We start from the raw sequence: 18618 nt of genomic DNA, 5'->3' as shown, positions 1-18618 counted from the left end.
ATAGTTTTTAGTTGTAAATGACCAGGATCATTTATGAGTCCAAAATCATTTATTTTTTGTTTACCGTTTTACACTAATTATTCGACCGACGTTATATTCAACGGTTTTAATTCACAAACTTTTTTGTGTATCTATTAAATGACTTCGGGAAGAGTTGAATTCTACAGACTTTAACTTTCATCATAGTTGTCTTCAGTATTATACTTCTTGAACAATATTTTTTTTATCTTTGTGTTAGTCGGTTTTTTATCATTATACTGTAGAAAATATTTGACAAATGAAATTTTCGTAGTGAAAAATATCATACATTATTATAAAATCTAACAGATTCGGAAAATAAATAGGTATCTGAAAATTTATTTTTCTGTTTTATAAACTGTAAAACCTCAAAAACGAAACATAAAATGTTTCAGTAGTGTAGCAGTTTCTTTTCATTCACTAAAAACATTGCAAGAGTTTTTGTGCAAATAAAAAAATGAACTTGAAGAAGTAAGCAACGTCAAAAAAAACTACAACACATCACGGAACGATAATTTACAATTTGGTTCTGAAATTTCAAAGAGGCGGTTTGCAGAGTGAAAATTTGAATATGTATACAGGGTTGGTCAATAGGGACAAATTGATGTACAGGGGTAACATCAGGGATAGTTGTGAAGGAAATATCAAGCGAATAAACGAAAGATAATATTTTTTTGAAGTTCGGAAACTGAAAGAAACTGTTTTCTTCAGTTCTCATACCATACTCTAATATTTTGAGAGTGTTTCCAAATTCACAAATCAATGAAGTGAAATAAGTTTCATCAATAGTTTATTCAATCCGATCAACATACTTTTTATCGCAATCTTAACGCCTCATTTCATAAATCACAACCGGCTTTTCAGTTTTTATCAACTCATTCTTTTGAGAGGCGAATAATTATATTACAAAATAACCACTTATACCAAACTGCAGAACTGCAATGCTTTTCCCGAAGCGCGTTTCACCAACCAAGTTACCGCTTTCAGAAGATGAAGTGAGAAATCTTTTTACGCATGTTTGCGAAAAGTCCTTATTTTGTATTCATGAGATGAAGAAAATTGAAACTCATGAAGACGCCACCTTGGTTGGTGAAACGCGCGTTAAGAAGAGTATTGTATTTCTGGCGATTAGGAAAGTAGACAGTACACATATATAAATATATAAAGAGCCATGAACATGCATGCGCATGCATGCATGTGATGAAAGTTAGTAAATCTTATAATCTATTACGAATTGATAGAATTTGAGTACGATTATAAAAAGTCATGTGGCTACTTTTTTACTAGTTCTATGGTAACGTACCATGGTTGGTAACATGTTTTCTTGTGCATTGTGACAGTGGTAACTTAGGTTGTAACTTATGTAGTTCTATGTCTATAAATAAAGGTGATCTGGGTGATCAGTCTAGATCAAAACAAAGTAAATAAGTAAGAAATATCTTTGAATAGTTATACTCAATGTGATCATGCCTGAAAGTCATTAAACACTTGTGTAAAATCATGGTCAGCTTATCAAGAAGTTTCAATACCAATTCGGGGGTAAGTTTCTGCAGCTCAAAAGTGAAAACCCTCTAAAACAGTTTTTCAGGGAGCAACATTTTTCAGTGAATCCGTAAATATGGAAGATAGAGAACATATGCAGCCTATCTTGGATTCCTATGGAGTATTTAAACCTCTCAAAACTATTCCCCCCTTCAGTGCCCATTTGTTATTCACAGTAATTCTGGATATCATAGCTATTGTTTATGCAATTCAACACCCTGATCAAAATGGCAGATGCAGAGAGTATTTTCTGATTATTTATTTGCACATAGGACTTTGGTTCATCACTCTTGTAAGTATCTAAATAAAATTCAATGTGGATTCATGTGGCAGTCTTGAATTGAAATAAATCATGTTGGTCAAGATTTATTCATTCATTTTAATAAACATTAGATTTATTATTATTATTTCTAGTGTTCAGTACACATATGTGTGTATTATATCCAGTGTAACTATTTGATGTAATATTTCCAGATAGTGGATCAACTAGCCAAATGGATGCACCGTAGCATTAGACTTAACGGATATCTAGAATTCTACCAGAAGACCAAACTACACATCAGCTTACCTTTTTACATAATCAGTCTCTGGAGTGTGGTGTTGATGTTTGTACAGGCCCTAATGCAGCACTTCTACCCCGACGATTTTGCGAAGAAATGCGTTCAGGGAGGAACATTCACCCCTGTTTCATATTTGTGTGCCCTCATAACTTTGGAGACCTGCCTCATAGCGGGAAACAACATAAATTACATGAGTGAGTATTGTGCGTGGCAGAGATGGACGATTATTGAAATTTTTATTCCCGTCGTATTTTAATTTGCGGTTTTATTGAATTTTTAGTGAAAGTTCGAAATTTCAACATCCAGAAAGCTCCTCCAGATGTCCAGAAACAGGAATGGTTGAACTGTGGAGTACCAGAAACTGTTACTCAAAGTGAGGTTGGGTACAGACAGATGGGGATAAAGTTTACGATTTACTAGAGAAACAGGTATGTCATAATGTTATTGCTGTTTGTTTGATAATCTCCCTCAGTGAATTGCATCCAATGGAAACCAATCTAAGAGTACCTCAGGGTTCGGTACTTGGTCCCCTGTTGTTTTATCATCTTAATCAGTGATACCAACAGAACTAATGGCACTCCCATTCCCCATCTTATTGTTTCAATTTTTTTCAGGCTGACTTGATCAGGTTTTTGAAGGAACATAATGCCAGACTGGGAGAAAAAACAATGATATTGAGTACTCAACTGCAGCAAGCTAGGGCTCAACATGACCCTAGGTAGATTTAGTTGATGATTCTTGGTCTTTTGACTGGTTGCGTAATTATCACAGTGTTACCAACCAAGGTTTTGTAAGACTTCCATCATTTTGAAAGTGATTTAGACTAGGACTTAAAGATCAATAAGGCTGTAACCAGAGATTTCATAATCGTTGAGCATTCAGCTGTGATTACTGTTGAGAAATGACTAGATATATGGATATTGATGAAGTGAAATCATTACTATCATTATTTTGACTGATAAATGCAATCAACTTATGAAGTTTGTGGTTATGACTTGCTATATAACTTTTTACCAGTTAAGATGAAAGATCAATCTATTAATGAAGATAAGTTGCAGGAGAACTTATTTCTCTTGAAAGATTGAACTTTTAAATAAAGCGATATCATTTATTAGAACAATTAATTTCTTCTCAAGGATTCAGTTGGTGCTTTACCTTTGAATCTCTTTAATATTATTTCTCAAATAGTTTTTCCTAATATAGAGAGCATGAGAGGTATTTATTCAAGGGGGTTATTGACTTTTCATATTGTAAATTGTAATTATAAGCTTTGAAACTCCAAATGGAGTCATTGACAATATATTTTTCATGAAGTTTACATTGTTGTTTATATTAAATACCATCTATAACACCTTTGGACGTGAGAAATTGTTCATTTTTAGGTTATGTTAATTGGTAAGTTTTTGATAGATGTTACAAGATTTTTATCCATTTCTGAAATATTTAAAGAATCATGGAACGCCTTAAAAAGGTGACGAAATTCGGCAACATTGAAGCGTGAAGATATTTTAGGTTATGTTGAAAAATTGACAGAATGACAGATTCTCTTCATGTAATATGCAATTTTGAATCTGTACAATCATTGGCGGATGTTATTTCATGCTATTGTATGCAGAAAGAGCATATTCTAAATTTATTGCGAAAAGTGACCTTTTGGTGTTTTTTACAATGTGAACCGCAGTTCACAATTTATGGGATACCTATAATAAAAAGTAGCAGAATACTATGCCTTTGAATACCTGAAATGAAAAAAAAACTTTTAAAGTAAATCAAGTATTCCATTAACTCGTTACCATTCATTAAATACATAACCATATTTGCTCAATATTTTATTATGTTGAAAACAGCAATCAAAAATATTTGACCATCTTTGGAAAAGATTCTTTGATGAATACAACCCTACTTTGGTAATTTAATCTCAGTTCGACAAGACCATTTTGGTCACTGGATAGGTTGGGTCCAAAGTGAGTGGGTTACACCTCAACCCGCAAGGGTTTATTGTGGCTCCTTTACACACTCGTCCAAATAAACCCAGCCTCTTAACGAAGCCGATTAGTTTATATCGTCAGTGGTCTTTCAGGTCAGATGGTAAAAGTACGGCTCTGCCGAACTCTAAAGACCTGATTCGGTCCCCAGCGGAGCAGGCACTAAGTATATGCTCTGTTAATGAGGTAGTCGTATAGTCAAGTTGCAAGATTCCCAACTTGATACCCACGACAACCTTCCCATATGAGGGTTTTTGCACGTCAACTACACCTGACGGTGCCTTAGATTCAGCCTTGCAGGGCTTTTTCGCCTCTGGTTTTGGAGAAACCTCACTTCAGCGCAAACGTTGGCTAACCTGCTCATGGGGGGTTTGTTTCTCCACCTGAGACAGATTCTGCGTACGCTGCTCTAGAATTAGGTGCAAGGCGGTTTTATAAGATACCCCGCTCTTGAGGAGACGACTTAGTCGTTTCCTTGCTGCACCACCAAACTTCTTTTTCAAGGTTCAGTTGTTGGATCAGGAGTTGGGGAGGACATCTTTCTCTTCTGTAGACTCAGCGCGAGAAAAAATTTTCAAGTTGACTCTGTTCATAAAAGTCCCACGAGTAGCTAGGGTCAAAAGGTCAATCACGGTCAAGCCCCGCATTACCGTGACAAGGCGATGGTACGACGCCCGGTATCTCGATAGTTCCGTAGGGACAGCTGATAGGCTCAGTGTCACTCATCCTCTTGGCATGGATACACACATCTTAGGACACACAGTTGAGGAATAACAGAACCACAAGTGATTCGGTCATTCCCGTATGCAGCGGGGCTACGTGGAATCAGACATTCGATGGCCGGTTTACTAATGAAGATGTCTGTAACCTACAACCTGTAGGGTCCAAAGACTAATGGATCCACTGAATAGGACTCCAAATGTTTGATTCCTATCGATAGAATCAAGAAAGTTTGTTCAGAATTCTTCTGAAGAAAAAAAAATTAATTTTTTTGCAAACATACCGAGAATCTGCGTTTCCATCAGTTGTAACATGGAACGGCTTTCAACAAAAATAACAAAAGAAGGATTTTACTATAAATTAATCTTTATTTGGCATATCTGAATATCGATGTAGTTCGTTTTCAACAACCTTGGATATTTTTTCTATAATACAAATTTTCTCTCTCCATATTATAGTTTATTCATGACGGTCGTTCGCACTTAGGTTTGTATTTGAATAGGATCAACACCATGATAAATCAAGCATGCATTTTCCTTGAAACCACTTGTGCTGCAGCTGGTTTTCAGATGAAAGGTCCTCCAAGCTAATACCGTTCATGATTTCCTCCCTTGTCTGAAAATTTCAAAACATAACCTATAATTAAGTACTTCATTTTCACGTCTCTTAAAATTTTTCAAGTTGTGATAAGGAAGGCCAGCCTAGAGAAATCGAAAACTGTGAGATACAGAGTCGGTTGATTTTTGGAAAAAGTTACCCTTTTTAGAGCATATTTAAATGACGTCTTGAAATTGAGAACATTCCACTCAGCTCGGGAGATTTTCGAAAGGAAGCGAAGTGAAAGTCGCCATGTTTGTTTCAACTTTTTCTAGCGTCTTGAGGTTTTCGATTTTCAAATGCTCTGACCCTCTATATCTTCAACACATTGTATATCAAATGTCATTACTCAGCACAGTGTCCATTTTACTGTTTACATCTGTGAATGAAAAGTAAACATGACAAATTGCTCTGCTTAAACGCCATCTATGGAGTTGACTGATAACTGTATGCAGTGCTGATATGGACTGTAATACTTTTTTGAATTATACTAACCATAGGTGGGGGAAATATCCTTTTGCAGTCTCCTTTATTGAGATGTTCTTTGAAAGCTTGCACAAGGTATTTCCTGGTTTCTGGTGACAGACAGGGCCTGCATAAATGGCAATCTGTCGATACACAGCTTGTTTGGCAGAGGATGCTACTACATTCCTTTGGAAACGTAGCTAAATTCTTATCTGACACGATCATCTCTTCATCTGATTTGGATCTGAAACAGGTAACTCCATTTGCCTTCTATATAAAGGGAGAGAAGATTCAAAATAAGCCATATTTTGTATCCCACCCTTTGGTGATATGGCTCAATTTTTCGCCCTCTTCTATACTATACAAGTTGTTGTGGATTAATTCCACATCTAGTATTGTCTAGTATTGAAGTTGAGATTATTTATTTGTTTTATATAGTTACCATTGTTGTTGTCAGTTTTGTTTTTGATTAAAAAGCAAAAAAAAGTCAAATAGAATCTTATTTTGCCGAAAATAAGTAGTTTGCCCAAACATTTTGGTCCTTCGAGTTTTGTTCAGTACCTTTTCGAGTTGAAGACGCATTCTAAAAAGGAAATTATTGATTGCTGTCAAATTTGTAAAACCCCAATTGAATGATGTCACGAGAGGAAGGTGCTGTTCGAAGAACTAGCAGAGCCACTGCTGGAATCCCGCCGTCGAAATATACGCCAAATGAATCAGTTGAGTCATCAAAATCTATCAAGTCAAGTAAATTGAAAATATTGAAGTTAAAGAAGTTGCAAGCTGAAAATCAACTACAGAAAGAATTAGAAGATAGACAATTGAAATTCGAACAACAAAAATTAGAATATTTAGAACGTGAAACTGAAAGAGAGCTAGCTATTTTGGAGATTCAAACGTCTATAGAAACAGAAAAATCTTCAAAAAGCATTGAAAGTAGTAGTGAGCAAAGTGAAAGTGTGGAAAGTAGCATACATAAAAAAAGCATTGAAAGAAGTAGCAAAATGAATTCTCTTCCATACTCCAAGTTATCAGATATTTCAACAGAAAATACTCATGTCAAAGTTGTTGACTGGTTATTGGACAATAGTTTTCCGTATTCAAAGCAGTCAAACCCAGAAACAGAAAAATTAATGAATGAACCTATCACAACACATCAGTTTATGAAAGAATTCACTTCAGCAATGACAGATGCTTTCAAATCAGTAACCAAACAAAATCAAATCCACAACGAATCTTCTAATGTATCCTGCAGGAATGTTGTGGGGAAAGAACTTCCTTATTTCTACGGAAATGTTGAGGATTGGCCGATGTTTATTTCTCTATATCAACGATCCACTGAAACATGTGCTTACTCTGATGAAGAAAATTTGCTACGTTTACAAAAAGCCCTGAAAAATGAAGCTTTAGATGCAGTGAAGCCACTATTTGTATCTCCAGATAATCTCAATGACATACTTAAGACGTTAGAGGCTAGATTTGGACGACCTGAATTTATAATGGAATCCATGATGAATAAAGTGAAATCATTACCACCCGTAAATACTCGTTCTCCAATATCCTTTATAAAATTTGCCAATTCGGTTCTTAATCTTACTGTCACCGCAAAATCGTTGAAAATGGAAACCTATATCAACAATAGCCAACTTCTTAGTCAGCTCGTTCAAAAATTGCCAGAACACCTTCAGTTCCAGTGGGCAAGAATTATTGTCAAGAAATACAAAGACATACCTACACCATCGTTGAAAGAGTTTTCAGAGTGGTTACAAGAAGAATCTTCAGCAGCTTGTTTGTTATGTAAACCTTCTATTTCACATTCTGCATCAACAGTCCCGTATATGGACAAGAAATATAAAACGAACGTTTTTATTGGATCAGAAAACTCATCAATGGAAAAGTACTGCCGATTTTGCTCTAAATCTACTCATTCCATATACAAATGCGACCATTTCCTGCGTCTCGACACTGATAAGAGATGGGAATGGGTGAAAGAACAAAAAGTTTGCTTTTCTTGCCTCAATTCGTCTCATCGTACTTTCAAATGTAAAAATCGAAGACGTTGTGGTCTGCAGAAATGCGAAAAATACCATAATCGCTTACTCCACCCGAATAGTGTTGTAAATCCAAACCAATCGCAGGGATACAACTTGCAAACTCAGTTAGCCGCTTCCAATATCACAGCTGAGAAGAAAGAAGAGGAATCACAGAATCCTGATTGTTTTAATAATGAGCATTTTCTTCAGATTCAAACCGAATATAAAACCGTTTTACTTCGAATAGTTCCTGTCACTGTCATCGGCCCCAAAAAGTCGATGAAAACATATGCGCTCTTTGATGAAGGAAGCACGGTTACATTGATGGACTCCAACCTTGCCGAGGAGATAGGAGTGGATGGTGTAAATGATCCATTAAAAATGTATTGGACCAATTGTACTTCCTATACAGACGACAAATCGAAACGTGTCAATTTGAAAATTCAGGGAACGCTCAATCAGAAAATTTTTGACATGTCAAATGTAAGAACAGTTTCAAATTTGAAGCTTCCTGTTCAATCTGTAGATGTCAAAAATTTAGCGACAACTTGGAATCATCTGTCACGAATTCCATTGGTCAATCTCAGGAATGCTAAACCGCTGATTCTGATTGGCCAGGACCACATCGATTTAACAATAGCCAGAGATGTTATACAGGGGCCTCCCAATGCACCTGTTATTTCAAAATCCAAATTAGGATGGGTGGTTCATGGAAACTCTTCATATTTCAAACATCGAGTCGACTCTCATTATTCTATGACATGTTATATGAAAAATGATGTTTCTGAAGATGACGAATTGAAAGAACTAATGAATGAAACTATTCTGATGGATAATTTGGGAGTTGAAAATGATAAATTCAATCATATTTCAGAAGAAGCCAAAAAAGCGTTCCAACTCATGGAAGAAACATGTCGCCAAGTAGAGAACAACCACTGGGAAATTGGTTTGCTTTGGAAGAAAGAAAATATCGATTTGCCAGACAGCAGAGCTACCGCGTTGAATAGATTATTCACTGTAGAGAAGAAAATGCAGAAAGATCAGCATTTTGGAGAGCAATATTCCAAAAAAATAAAAAATTTCGTTGAAAAAGGATACGCAAAAGTTTTGACTTGCGAAGAAGCCGCCGTTACGTCTCACAAAACCTGGTATTTGCCACACTTTGCAGTAAAACATCCTAGTAAACCACAAAAATTCAGATTTGTATTTGATGCCAGAGCCAAAATAGATGGAATCAATTTGAACGAAAATTTATTAAAAGGTCCTGATCTTTTGAATTCCTTAGTAAACATTTTATTCAATTTTCGTCAAAATCGAATAGCTGTAATGGGAGACATCGAAAAAATGTTTTTAAGGATATACATACGAAATGAAGATCAAGATTCGCAGCGTTTTCTGTGGAGGGGAAGAAATAAAGACGGACCTATCCTTACTTACCAAATGGAATCCATGATTTTCGGAGCAATCTGTTCTCCAAGCTCTGCGATCTACGTCCTTCGTGAAAATGCTAAAAAACATAGAAAGAAACATCTAGAAGCAGTGAAAGCTATTGAAAAATATCGTTACATGGATGATTACTTAGACAGTTTTGAAAACGAAGCAGAAGCCATTGAAATTGTTCACGAAGTCATAAACATCCATAATCAAGGCAAATTTAGAATGATAAACTGGGTCAGCAATTCTAGTCATGTCCTGACAAATATACCTGCTGAAATACTATCCAAAAGTAGTACCGATACTGAAAAGTTACCCACGTCTGAAAGAACTTTAGGTTTAATATGGTATACAAAAGATGATGTTCTCAGTTTTCCTGATACATTTTTGAAAAAACATGAAAAAATAATTGTAACAGACAATATTCCCACGAAGAGAGAACTATTGAAAGTGGTAATGTCAGTTTATGATCCACTTGGCCTGTTAGCAGCTTTCACTATACAAGCCAGAATTTTGATGCAAGAAGTATGGTCACATAAAATTGCTTGGGATGATAAAATCACTCCTGATCTATTTAGAAAATGGAAATCTTGGCTATCTGCAGTGTATAAAATAAAAAAATTGAGAATTCCTCGATGGTATGGATTCAGCAGTCAAATTGTTGAAATTCAACTACATACTTTCACGGATGGCAGTGAAAAAGGATATGCTGCTGTGTCATATTTTCGAATGAAAGACTCCAGTGATCAGATTAAAACGTCTTTGGTAATGGCTAGGTCAAGAGTCACTTCCTTGAAACCCATGACAGTACCTAGAATTGAACTTCAAGCAGCTCTTCTCAGATCAAGATTGGCTAAAACTATCGAAAATGGCCACAGCATAAAAATAGATAAAAAATTCTTTTGGATTGATTCTAAAATAGTTTTAAGTTGGATTAAGTCGCACCCAAGGAGTTATAAGACTTTTGTTGCCAACAGAATCGGAGAAATTTCTAATAATACAAATCCTGATGAATGGCATTGGCTACCGACAAAGTTCAATGTAGCAGATGAAGCGACTAGGGGTGTCTGGAACATTGATAACTTTCAGAATTCGTTTGAAGGTCCTCAGTTCTTGACTTCAGAAGAAATTTTGCATACTCTTATAGTTGAAATTGAGTATACAGTGAACAGCCATCCCTTAACTTATGTGTCTTCTGATCATCAAGATGTGGAAGCTTTGACACCCAATCACTTCCTTATTGGGAAGTCCAATGAAGTGAATCCACTAGGTATTTCTGCTGATACAAATTCACATCTTAGAAAACAATGGCGAGTGGCACAAAGATATGCGGACCTTTTCTGGAAACGGTGGATACGAGAATATGTACCCTCGCTGATAAAGAGAAGCAAGTGGCAGTTCAATAGTAGCGTTGTTGCAGAAGGAGACATCGTCATTATTGCGGATGATAGTTTTCCCAGAAACTCATGGCCAAGAGGAAAAGTTACGCGAATTTTTCCTGGTCCCGATGGCAGAGTACGGGTAGTCGAAGTGACTACAGCAACAGGAGTTTATCGTCGTCCTATCACAAAAATCATTTTGTTGAAGCCAAAGCAGTAATTTGCGAGCCCCGGAGGATGTTGTGGATTAATTCCACATCTAGTATTGTCTAGTATTGAAGTTGAGATTATTTATTTGTTTTATATAGTTACCATTGTTGTTGTCAGTTTTGTTTTTGATTAAAAAGCAAAAAAAAGTCAAATAGAATCTTATTTTGCCGAAAATAAGTAGTTTGCCCAAACACAAGTATTTCAAATATTGAGTCAATGCTGGTTCTGATGGCACAAAGCACAATCTTTCTTTCTGCCTTGAAATATGAACACTAGCTAAGGATCAGATGAAGATGAGAAATATATAGAGAATGAAAATAGCGTCGCTGATTTATTTTGTATTGACTTTGAATGGATATAAGCGGACTGTATTTCTTTCGAACTGAACTTGCAATTTCTTTGATTCAAATCAATATTGATTCAATATTAAACTGAAATATCGTTATAAAAACTGGTTTATACTCGGAAATGGGTCATAAAATATGTAGACAGACAAGATAAAGTAGTTATATATTTGTGTTTCTTTACCTTTGTGCTAAAGAATTCCGAAAGATCATTTCTCCAACACCTACGAGTCCAAATACATTGTACAAAACTTGCTGATACAGAAGCCGGTTCGGAGGAAAATGAGCTGAGGATAAGTTAGGGCTCATGTTAGCTTCTAATAGATATATTTTGAGATCTTCGTCTATTACAAAGTCAAAACGCATCATCTCAAAGAAGTTCCGTTTTGATTTGAACCTGGAAAATATATTTATATTTTGTATATTTATGAATACCAATAAACAGTAGAATAAACAGTAGAATAAACAATAAACAGAAGAAAATCCATGCTGGGAACCAACTGTTTCCCTGGATAATATCGGAACCAACATTGGATTATTTCCGACAGGTGTTATTCCTTTGCTCAGCCGTAGGACTTCGCTTAAATCTATCACGTGATCATCTACAGATCGGTTTCGTTAGTATCGGTTAGATCCAACAATAAAAACGAATGAAAATATTCATTTTCTCGTCGTATGTTTCTCATCGGTACCCACCTTCTCAAGGTGTCAATGATGAGCGCTTCTTTGGATAGAATGACAGTTCTAATAGCGTCCTCGATTTGCTCCCAAATAACTCCTGGATCTTGACCTTTAGAGTGAAGGTAAGCATTGAGGCTGTCTCTCATACCAAATCCGAGTTCATTATAGTAGTAATCTAACGCTGGTACGTCCCATATTGGTAAGTAATCGTCCCCTACTACATATTTATCCAAGTTCTCAGGATCAAAAGGATAGTATTTGCTAGGACAAAACCTGGAAAAGTAAAATGGACAATTTGACAGGTTTCGACAACAAAAGACTAGTTCTTACCTCAACAGCGCCTCTCCATTATAGATGTATATCCTCAGGGGCTCAACGGAGGTTATGACTGTATAAATCCCAATATCGAATTTGTGGCCGTTTATCAACAAAGGCTTGTCGACGTACTCTTGAATGAATGTACCGTTTTTGTCCAAATTGATATTGATGATTTTCTTTATTTTTATCTCGCGGTGGTCGTTATTTTTTTGGACAAAAGATATATTGGGGTTTGCCTCGGAATAGTCTAGTAACTTTTTTTTGTCTTCCGGTAACCTGAAGGCTGGCGGGATGTATTTCAAACCACTGGTCGCCAAGTTAACCTTGAATTTAGAGAACAATAACCTTGAATTTAGAATACATATATATGAATACATTAATAGTTAAACATTTTTAAAACAAGCCTTTACCTCTCTTAAAACAAGATAATTAACCTGAATTAAGATTAGAAACATTCCTTCTTGAAACTGTTTTACACAATAGGATTTGCATGGCAGATAACGGTCAAAAAACAATAGAATCTGATTGGCCACCGTAAGGAATAACCTTGTTTATTCTACCCAATAGATGCAAATGTGCGTGGTGATAATGCTTTGATCACGCATATATGTATATTTGTTTGGGTTGCATTGTTTGTTGGATGGATATAGTTTAGAAATAACACAGAATGCTCTAGAAGAAACTTGAAACAAAACTGCACCTACCTTATTCGTAATATATCCACATCCTGGGAAATGATTGACCTTTTGATGAGGTTTCAGGTTGTGCAGTTCTGGATACAATTTCCTGAAAGGATAATCGTGCGCCCAAAGTAGATCCCAGTGGTTTGAATCTGGATCGTTTTTGTACCCCAATCTATCCAAAACGGTAAATACCTCTTTCAAGTATCCGCTCTCTACATTTTTGCCATATGCCCAAAAAGTTTTTCTGGGAGAGTCTAATATTTCATTTGAAATGTTTTTTTGTTTGTTGAAACATTGGCGACATTCATCAGCAGCTATGAATAGAATAGTTAGAATTGAAAAAGAAGCCACTATTACAGCTAAGGGGTAGTAATTTTCGATAGAAAGTGGTCTCTGTTGTCTTCGAGTTGGTTTCTTGGAGGATTCCTAAAACAGGTTGCGTGGTGTAGTGTTCAAAAAATAAGGTGAATGTTTAAATTTAGCGGGCTGCGAACATTCGATTAGCGATTTTTTATGTTTTATGAATGACGTCAACGGCGATCCATATTTGCTCAAAAGGTTCAGAACTGGTGACGGATCATGGGTAAATCAATTTAATGCAGAGTGCAACAGAGTGTTGGCTGACACTGGAAGTCACAGCATTCTGGAAATTACCTCTGACTTTATGCCTCTAACTGTCAACTACGAACTGCCTTATAAAGTACTGTTCCTGAGTAGAGAGCACTGGATCCTCCGAGAGAAGGAAATATTAAGAGCAGATAGTTGATGGTTCACAGATGGGTCAAAAACACCTTGCGGTTTTGGTGCAGGTGTTTCCAGTAGCAGACCCAGCGATAGAGATATCAACCTGCCTAGGAACCTAGGCGACTATATTTCAAGCGGAAATTTAGGCTATTGAATTGTGTGCGGAAAGATTGGTCCAACCTCACTCACAAGTCAATAGAAATATTCTCGGACAGTCAAGCGGGGTTGGAAGCTCTTGGCTCCTACCGAGCAACGTCTAAATTGGTAGCAAATTGCCAAAAACGATTTTCCTCGATAGGGAGCTTAATAGATTGTATCTGGTCTGGATTCCTGGCCATACTGGTCTGGCAGGCATTGAGCCTGCTGACTACCTTACAAAGGAGGGTGCTGCAAGCAGCTTCATCGGACCAGAACCTGTCATTGACATCGCTTTAGGCTTTGCCAAACAAAGATTGAACACCTGGATGGCAAGAAGAGTCATGGACTTCTGGCAGAATCTTCCATGATTGGCTCACTCCATCCAAGGCGTTTATTCACCCTTCGAAGCTTGATTCCAAACAGCTGTTGGACTACAGTAGGGATGTCTAACAGGCCTTCTTACAGGTCACTGTCATTTGAATCATCATATGCAGAGACTCAGACTGTCGGAAGGCAGTGTGTGTCGCCTCTGTTTGGAAAATGATGAAACAGCAGATCATATACTTTGTGCCTGCCCCGCTGGGGACCAAATCAGGTTTTCTGAGTTCGGCAGAGCCTTACTTTTACCATCTGACGTGAAAGACCACTCAACATACAAACTAATCGGCTTCGTTAAGGAGTTGGGTTTATTTGGTCGAGTGTGAATCGGTGTGAGCCACAATAAATCCTGGGGGGTTGCGGTGGAGGGTCGAATAGACCCACTCACTTTGGACCTAACCTAATCCCATGAGTTCTTGTCACATGGTCGCACGGTCCGGCATTGTGGAATAACAATTCACAGCTTTTGCACCACGATAATGTACCTGCTCCCTCGTCATTGCTTGTTCGTAATTTTTTGGCCAAAAGCAACACCATAATCCTGCCTCAGCCTCCATATTCACCAGATCTGTTCCTATGCGACTGTTTCCTGTTCCCAAGATTGACAAGACCCAAGAATGGAAGGCGCTTTACGACGATTGAGGAGACAAAGACCTAACCGCCGAGAAAGCTCAAGGACATACCAAAAAATCCAAAAAAAAACGTCATGTTTATCACTTCAAGGGGAAACAGTTTTGATAAAAAAACTATTATTTTTTTTGTGTTGGAATCCTCTGTTTGTTCTTGTAATTCACCGGCCTATATTCAATTTAATTATTGATTTTTTTGATTCCCATTGAGATTATGCTCCAAATTTGCATCCCACACAGCATTATTTTTTCAAAAATATGTGGTAGTTTTCAAAAGATTTGCCTTGAAAATTGTGCAAAAACATTCGATAGCGGCCGAGGCTTTCACGTCGAAATTTCTACTTTGCTGAAATCCAGTCTATTCTACCTTATGGCATTTTACTATGCACAGCATCTATTTCTTATTCAGAAAAAGCAATAAGAACTATAAAAAATGCATCACCCAGGAATTCCTGCAAATCATTGTTTGCCAAATTGAATATTCTTTTTCTGGCCTGTCTTTATATTATGGAAGTTGCCTGCTACATTCATAAAATAACAAAAAAAAATCTCAGGCATTCAGACATGCATGTCTACCAAACCAGAAACAATCAGCTAATCTATCCAAATCATAGCAATCTCCAAATAACATCAAATGGACCACTCTCAACAGGTGTAAGAATTTACAATCAATTATCCACTGACATTAAAATTCAGCCTACACACTTCAAATTTCGAAACTCCATAAAAAGCTTTCTGCAAGAAAACTTATTTTATAACATTGATCAATTTTTAATGTAACTTCTCAAGAAAATAATTTATATTGCTGTTCTTTTTTGTTGTTTTGTAGTTACGTACGTAGTCTTCACTATATTTATATAGCTACATGTACTAAGACATTATATCCTGATATACCCTATATGGGTCCTTTGAATTAATAAACTGATTTGATTTGATATAATGTATACTCCGTTGTCTCGACTAACTTCAATTTGAATCTCAAAAATGGTATCAAGATCACCTACATTCTTTTGCCAGTTTCTTTGTAAGCTGTGAACCGCAACACTCTACTTGTAAAAACGTCTTAAAAATATACTCACTCACTTTTTCTAGTTCACTACTATTTTCATTTTCACCTTCACTAACCATCTTGCTATTTCTCGTGCCCGTGTATTTTTTCTTGAAAAGTCCATCTAGCACGCCAACACATCGAGAGAGTACCGTCGCATAACGGTACCATCATGTGCGTACCTACTTGTAGGCCAATAAAAACAGATTCAATTCTTTCATCTCATTACCTACATCTGGACTTGTATGAGTTTGGATTCTGCTCCTAACGTCGATATAACTACGGTTCATCATTCGGTGAAGTAAATTTTAAATATATACCGCCTCGTATGTACGTTGCCTCAAAATTACGACGTGCGAAATTCCAGGTAGATGAAATTTTATGTATGAGAGAACTATCTTTATTTTCGGAGGAAATTAGTAATTTTTAAAATGCAATTCTAGATGAAAAATATTTATAAAATTTTGACGGATAACTTTAATCACTGGTCTCCCAAATATGCTCTCTGGTCTGGATTAGAGCCAACACGGGGTCTGGAAGGTGAAGGAAGTTGCTAACTTACTTGCTCTGCAAACAGTTTTATCGGGGACATAACCTATCATTAGCATCCAAAGCTGTAGTCAATGACAGGGATGGAAGTTAAGGGGCTAGAGCCCCACGAAACTTTGACAAAAACAAATTTGAAACACTATCTAAAATACTATAATAAATATAAACAGTTAGTGTCCGACCGAAAGTTCGGTTTCGGTAAATAAACGGGTTTCGGTGGCAAACCTGCCGAAACTACGACCGAAACCGCATTCGGGAGTTCCCGCACTATGATCGGTCATGTTCGCCGCGTTGAATTTCATACAAGCGACGAAGGCATTTTGCAGAGTCCACGTGCCTAACGCTAGTTGCACAAACACCGATTTTGGCCGGCCAGTATAAAATCGGTCGATATTTTATTGGTTGCGGGTGCTTGCACACTCACCGGATTCTTATCGGTCAAACAATCAGTTGCTTTGTTGTCGTAATTAGCACACACTACTAGAACGAAGTTAATGCGTAGTAACTACAATTTCACCGAGCATTCGAGACTGGAATGGTCGGTAAAAAACCGGTGAGTATGCAAGAGAGTGTATTTAGTCATGTACGCCACTACTTCCCGTTATTGCCGGCGATACAGTGGCAGTGGACGGCTACTCACCGGTATTTTACCGGCGACGATCACCGGTAGGCATGTGTGCAAGGTCCCGTTCCCACATGGTTCACTATTGGAATTTGGACGACCGGTACAAAGTCGGCCGTCCAAAATCGGTGTGTGTGCAACTAGCGTAACGCTAGTTGCTAGTTGTAAAATACCGGTGAGCAGCCGTCCACTGCCACTGTATCGCCGGCAGAACCGGAAAGTAGTGGCGTACATGACTAAATACACTCTTGCATACTCACCGGTTTTTCACCGACCATTCCAGTCTCGAATGCTCGGTGAAATTGTAGTTACTACGCATTAATTTCGTTTTGGTAGTGCGTGCTAATTACGACAACAAAGCAACTGATTGTTTGACCGATAAAAATCCGGTGAGTGTGCAAGCACCCGCTACCAATAAAATATCGGTCGATTTTATACTGGCCGTCTGAAATCGGTGTGAGTGCAACTAGCGTTAGGGACCTGGCACACACGCCGACCGGTGATCGGCGTCGATCACCGGTAAGCATGTATGCAAGGTCCCGTTGCCACATGTGGTTCACTATTGGAATTTGGACGACCGGTATAAAATCGGTCGTCCAAAATCGGTGTGTGTGCATTTAGCGTAATCATGTCATGGCTATGGACTTGGGTACTTTGTGATTATTGTGATATTAGGTAACAAATTAAATAAGTAATTTTATATCTAATATTTTTGAAAAACCATCAATAATATTCAAAAGAAGGATCTACACCTACTCAAATAAACACCTCACCTATTTTAAGTATTTTCAAGGTGCAATTAATATTTTTTCTTAAATAAGGGTTTGTTATGTTTGTTAAAGATAAAAAAATTAGTACTGACTGATTGTTATATCGTTTTCTTAATTTTCCCCTCAAAACATAATCCTTATAAGGAAGTTTCGGTTTCGGCCGAAACTGAGACCGTTGCCAAAATTCGTTTTTGTTTGCGAAAACCAGTTTTGGTCGGACACTATAAACAGTTGAAAATTCTTTGGTGGCCCTGGCAAATTGTTTCAAAATTTTGTCTGTTTTTCTGAAATTACTTTAAACTGTGTATTATTCCAGTGAGAACTTATTCAATTCAATCGAACTAATCGGCAGTACACTTTTGCCAACGTAACACAAGTCGATTAATTCCGTCAGCATAAAAGTATCTGCTCGGGATTCAATGAAGTCGATGAAGGCTGTTTTTGCCTGCTCCTGATTGGCGAAGGTTTTACCGGTGAGAAAGTTATCGAAGTGCTTAAAAAGTCAGTTGGCGAGGGGTCTGGAAAGTGTGGTGGGTGAGGCAGGCGCTCAATTCGTTTAATTTTCGGACGGTGATTTGTGAAAAGTGTGGACGGGTGCTGTCGTGGATCAGGGCCTTTTCTGTTGACCAGTGCCGGCTGCTGCTGTCTGGGTGTCTCATCGATGTCCAAACACTGTCCAGATCGTCCCCTGTAGTCGTAGATGATACACTTTTCATCAGACGTGACGATCCGATCCAAAAAAGGATTGTTTTGGTTGCACAAAAGCAAAGA

The 18618-nt window shown here is 37.3% G+C and overlaps 2 protein-coding genes across 3 annotated transcripts; one reads left to right on the top strand and one right to left on the bottom strand.

The window, feature by feature from the left end:
- The first annotated feature begins 1328 nt into the window (after nt 1-1328).
- Nucleotides 1329-3438, top strand: LOC111515608 (transmembrane protein 192). The gene is given in 6 exon segments (XM_023171829.2): nt 1329-1557; nt 1607-1852; nt 2035-2314; nt 2401-2511; nt 2514-2548; nt 2735-3438. Coding segments are annotated over 6 exon segments (819 nt in total). The 5' UTR covers nt 1329-1518; the 3' UTR covers nt 2843-3438.
- Nucleotides 3439-5173: 1735 nt separating this feature from the next.
- Nucleotides 5174-16695, bottom strand: TTLL15 (Tubulin tyrosine ligase-like 15). 2 transcript variants are annotated; one of them, XM_023171852.2, is made up of 7 exons: nt 16469-16695; nt 12991-13395; nt 12299-12609; nt 11984-12241; nt 11472-11684; nt 5918-6131; nt 5174-5440 (listed from the first exon to the last, which is right to left on the bottom strand). In XM_023171852.2, the coding sequence occupies exons 1-7, from the start codon at nt 16496-16498 to the stop codon at nt 5330-5332; spliced, it is 1542 nt and encodes a 513-aa protein (XP_023027620.2). In that variant the 5' UTR covers nt 16499-16695; the 3' UTR covers nt 5174-5329. The 2 variants fall into 2 exon arrangements, with proteins under 2 accessions (XP_023027620.2, XP_023027613.2); XM_023171845.2 differs by lacking the exon at nt 16469-16695 and adding an exon at nt 15942-16351.
- Between the last annotated feature and the right edge of the window lie 1923 nt (nt 16696-18618).

This window comes from Leptinotarsa decemlineata, unplaced genomic scaffold (genome assembly GCF_025532065.1).
Source record: "Leptinotarsa decemlineata unplaced genomic scaffold, Ldec_3_MD MMD2_tig00001719_RagTag_RagTag, whole genome shotgun sequence".
Lineage (NCBI taxonomy): Eukaryota > Metazoa > Arthropoda > Insecta > Coleoptera > Chrysomelidae > Leptinotarsa > Leptinotarsa decemlineata.
This window is presented reverse-complemented; position numbering and strand designations above follow the sequence as displayed.

What these genes read in the sequence shown, in the direction of transcription:
- TTLL15 (XM_023171845.2), bottom strand. Translation starts at nt 15,986, where the DNA reads ATGGTTAGTGAAGGTGAAAATGAAAATAGTAGTGAACTAGAAAAA. An exon ending in ATAGTAGTGAACTAGAAAAA is followed by an intron (nt 13,396 to 15,941) that starts GTGAGTGAGTAT and finishes AACCTGTTTTAG; the next exon opens with GAATCCTCCAAGAAACCAAC. An exon ending in GTGGATATATTACGAATAAG is followed by an intron (nt 12,610 to 12,990) that starts GTAGGTGCAGTT and finishes TCTAAATTCAAG; the next exon opens with GTTAACTTGGCGACCAGTGG.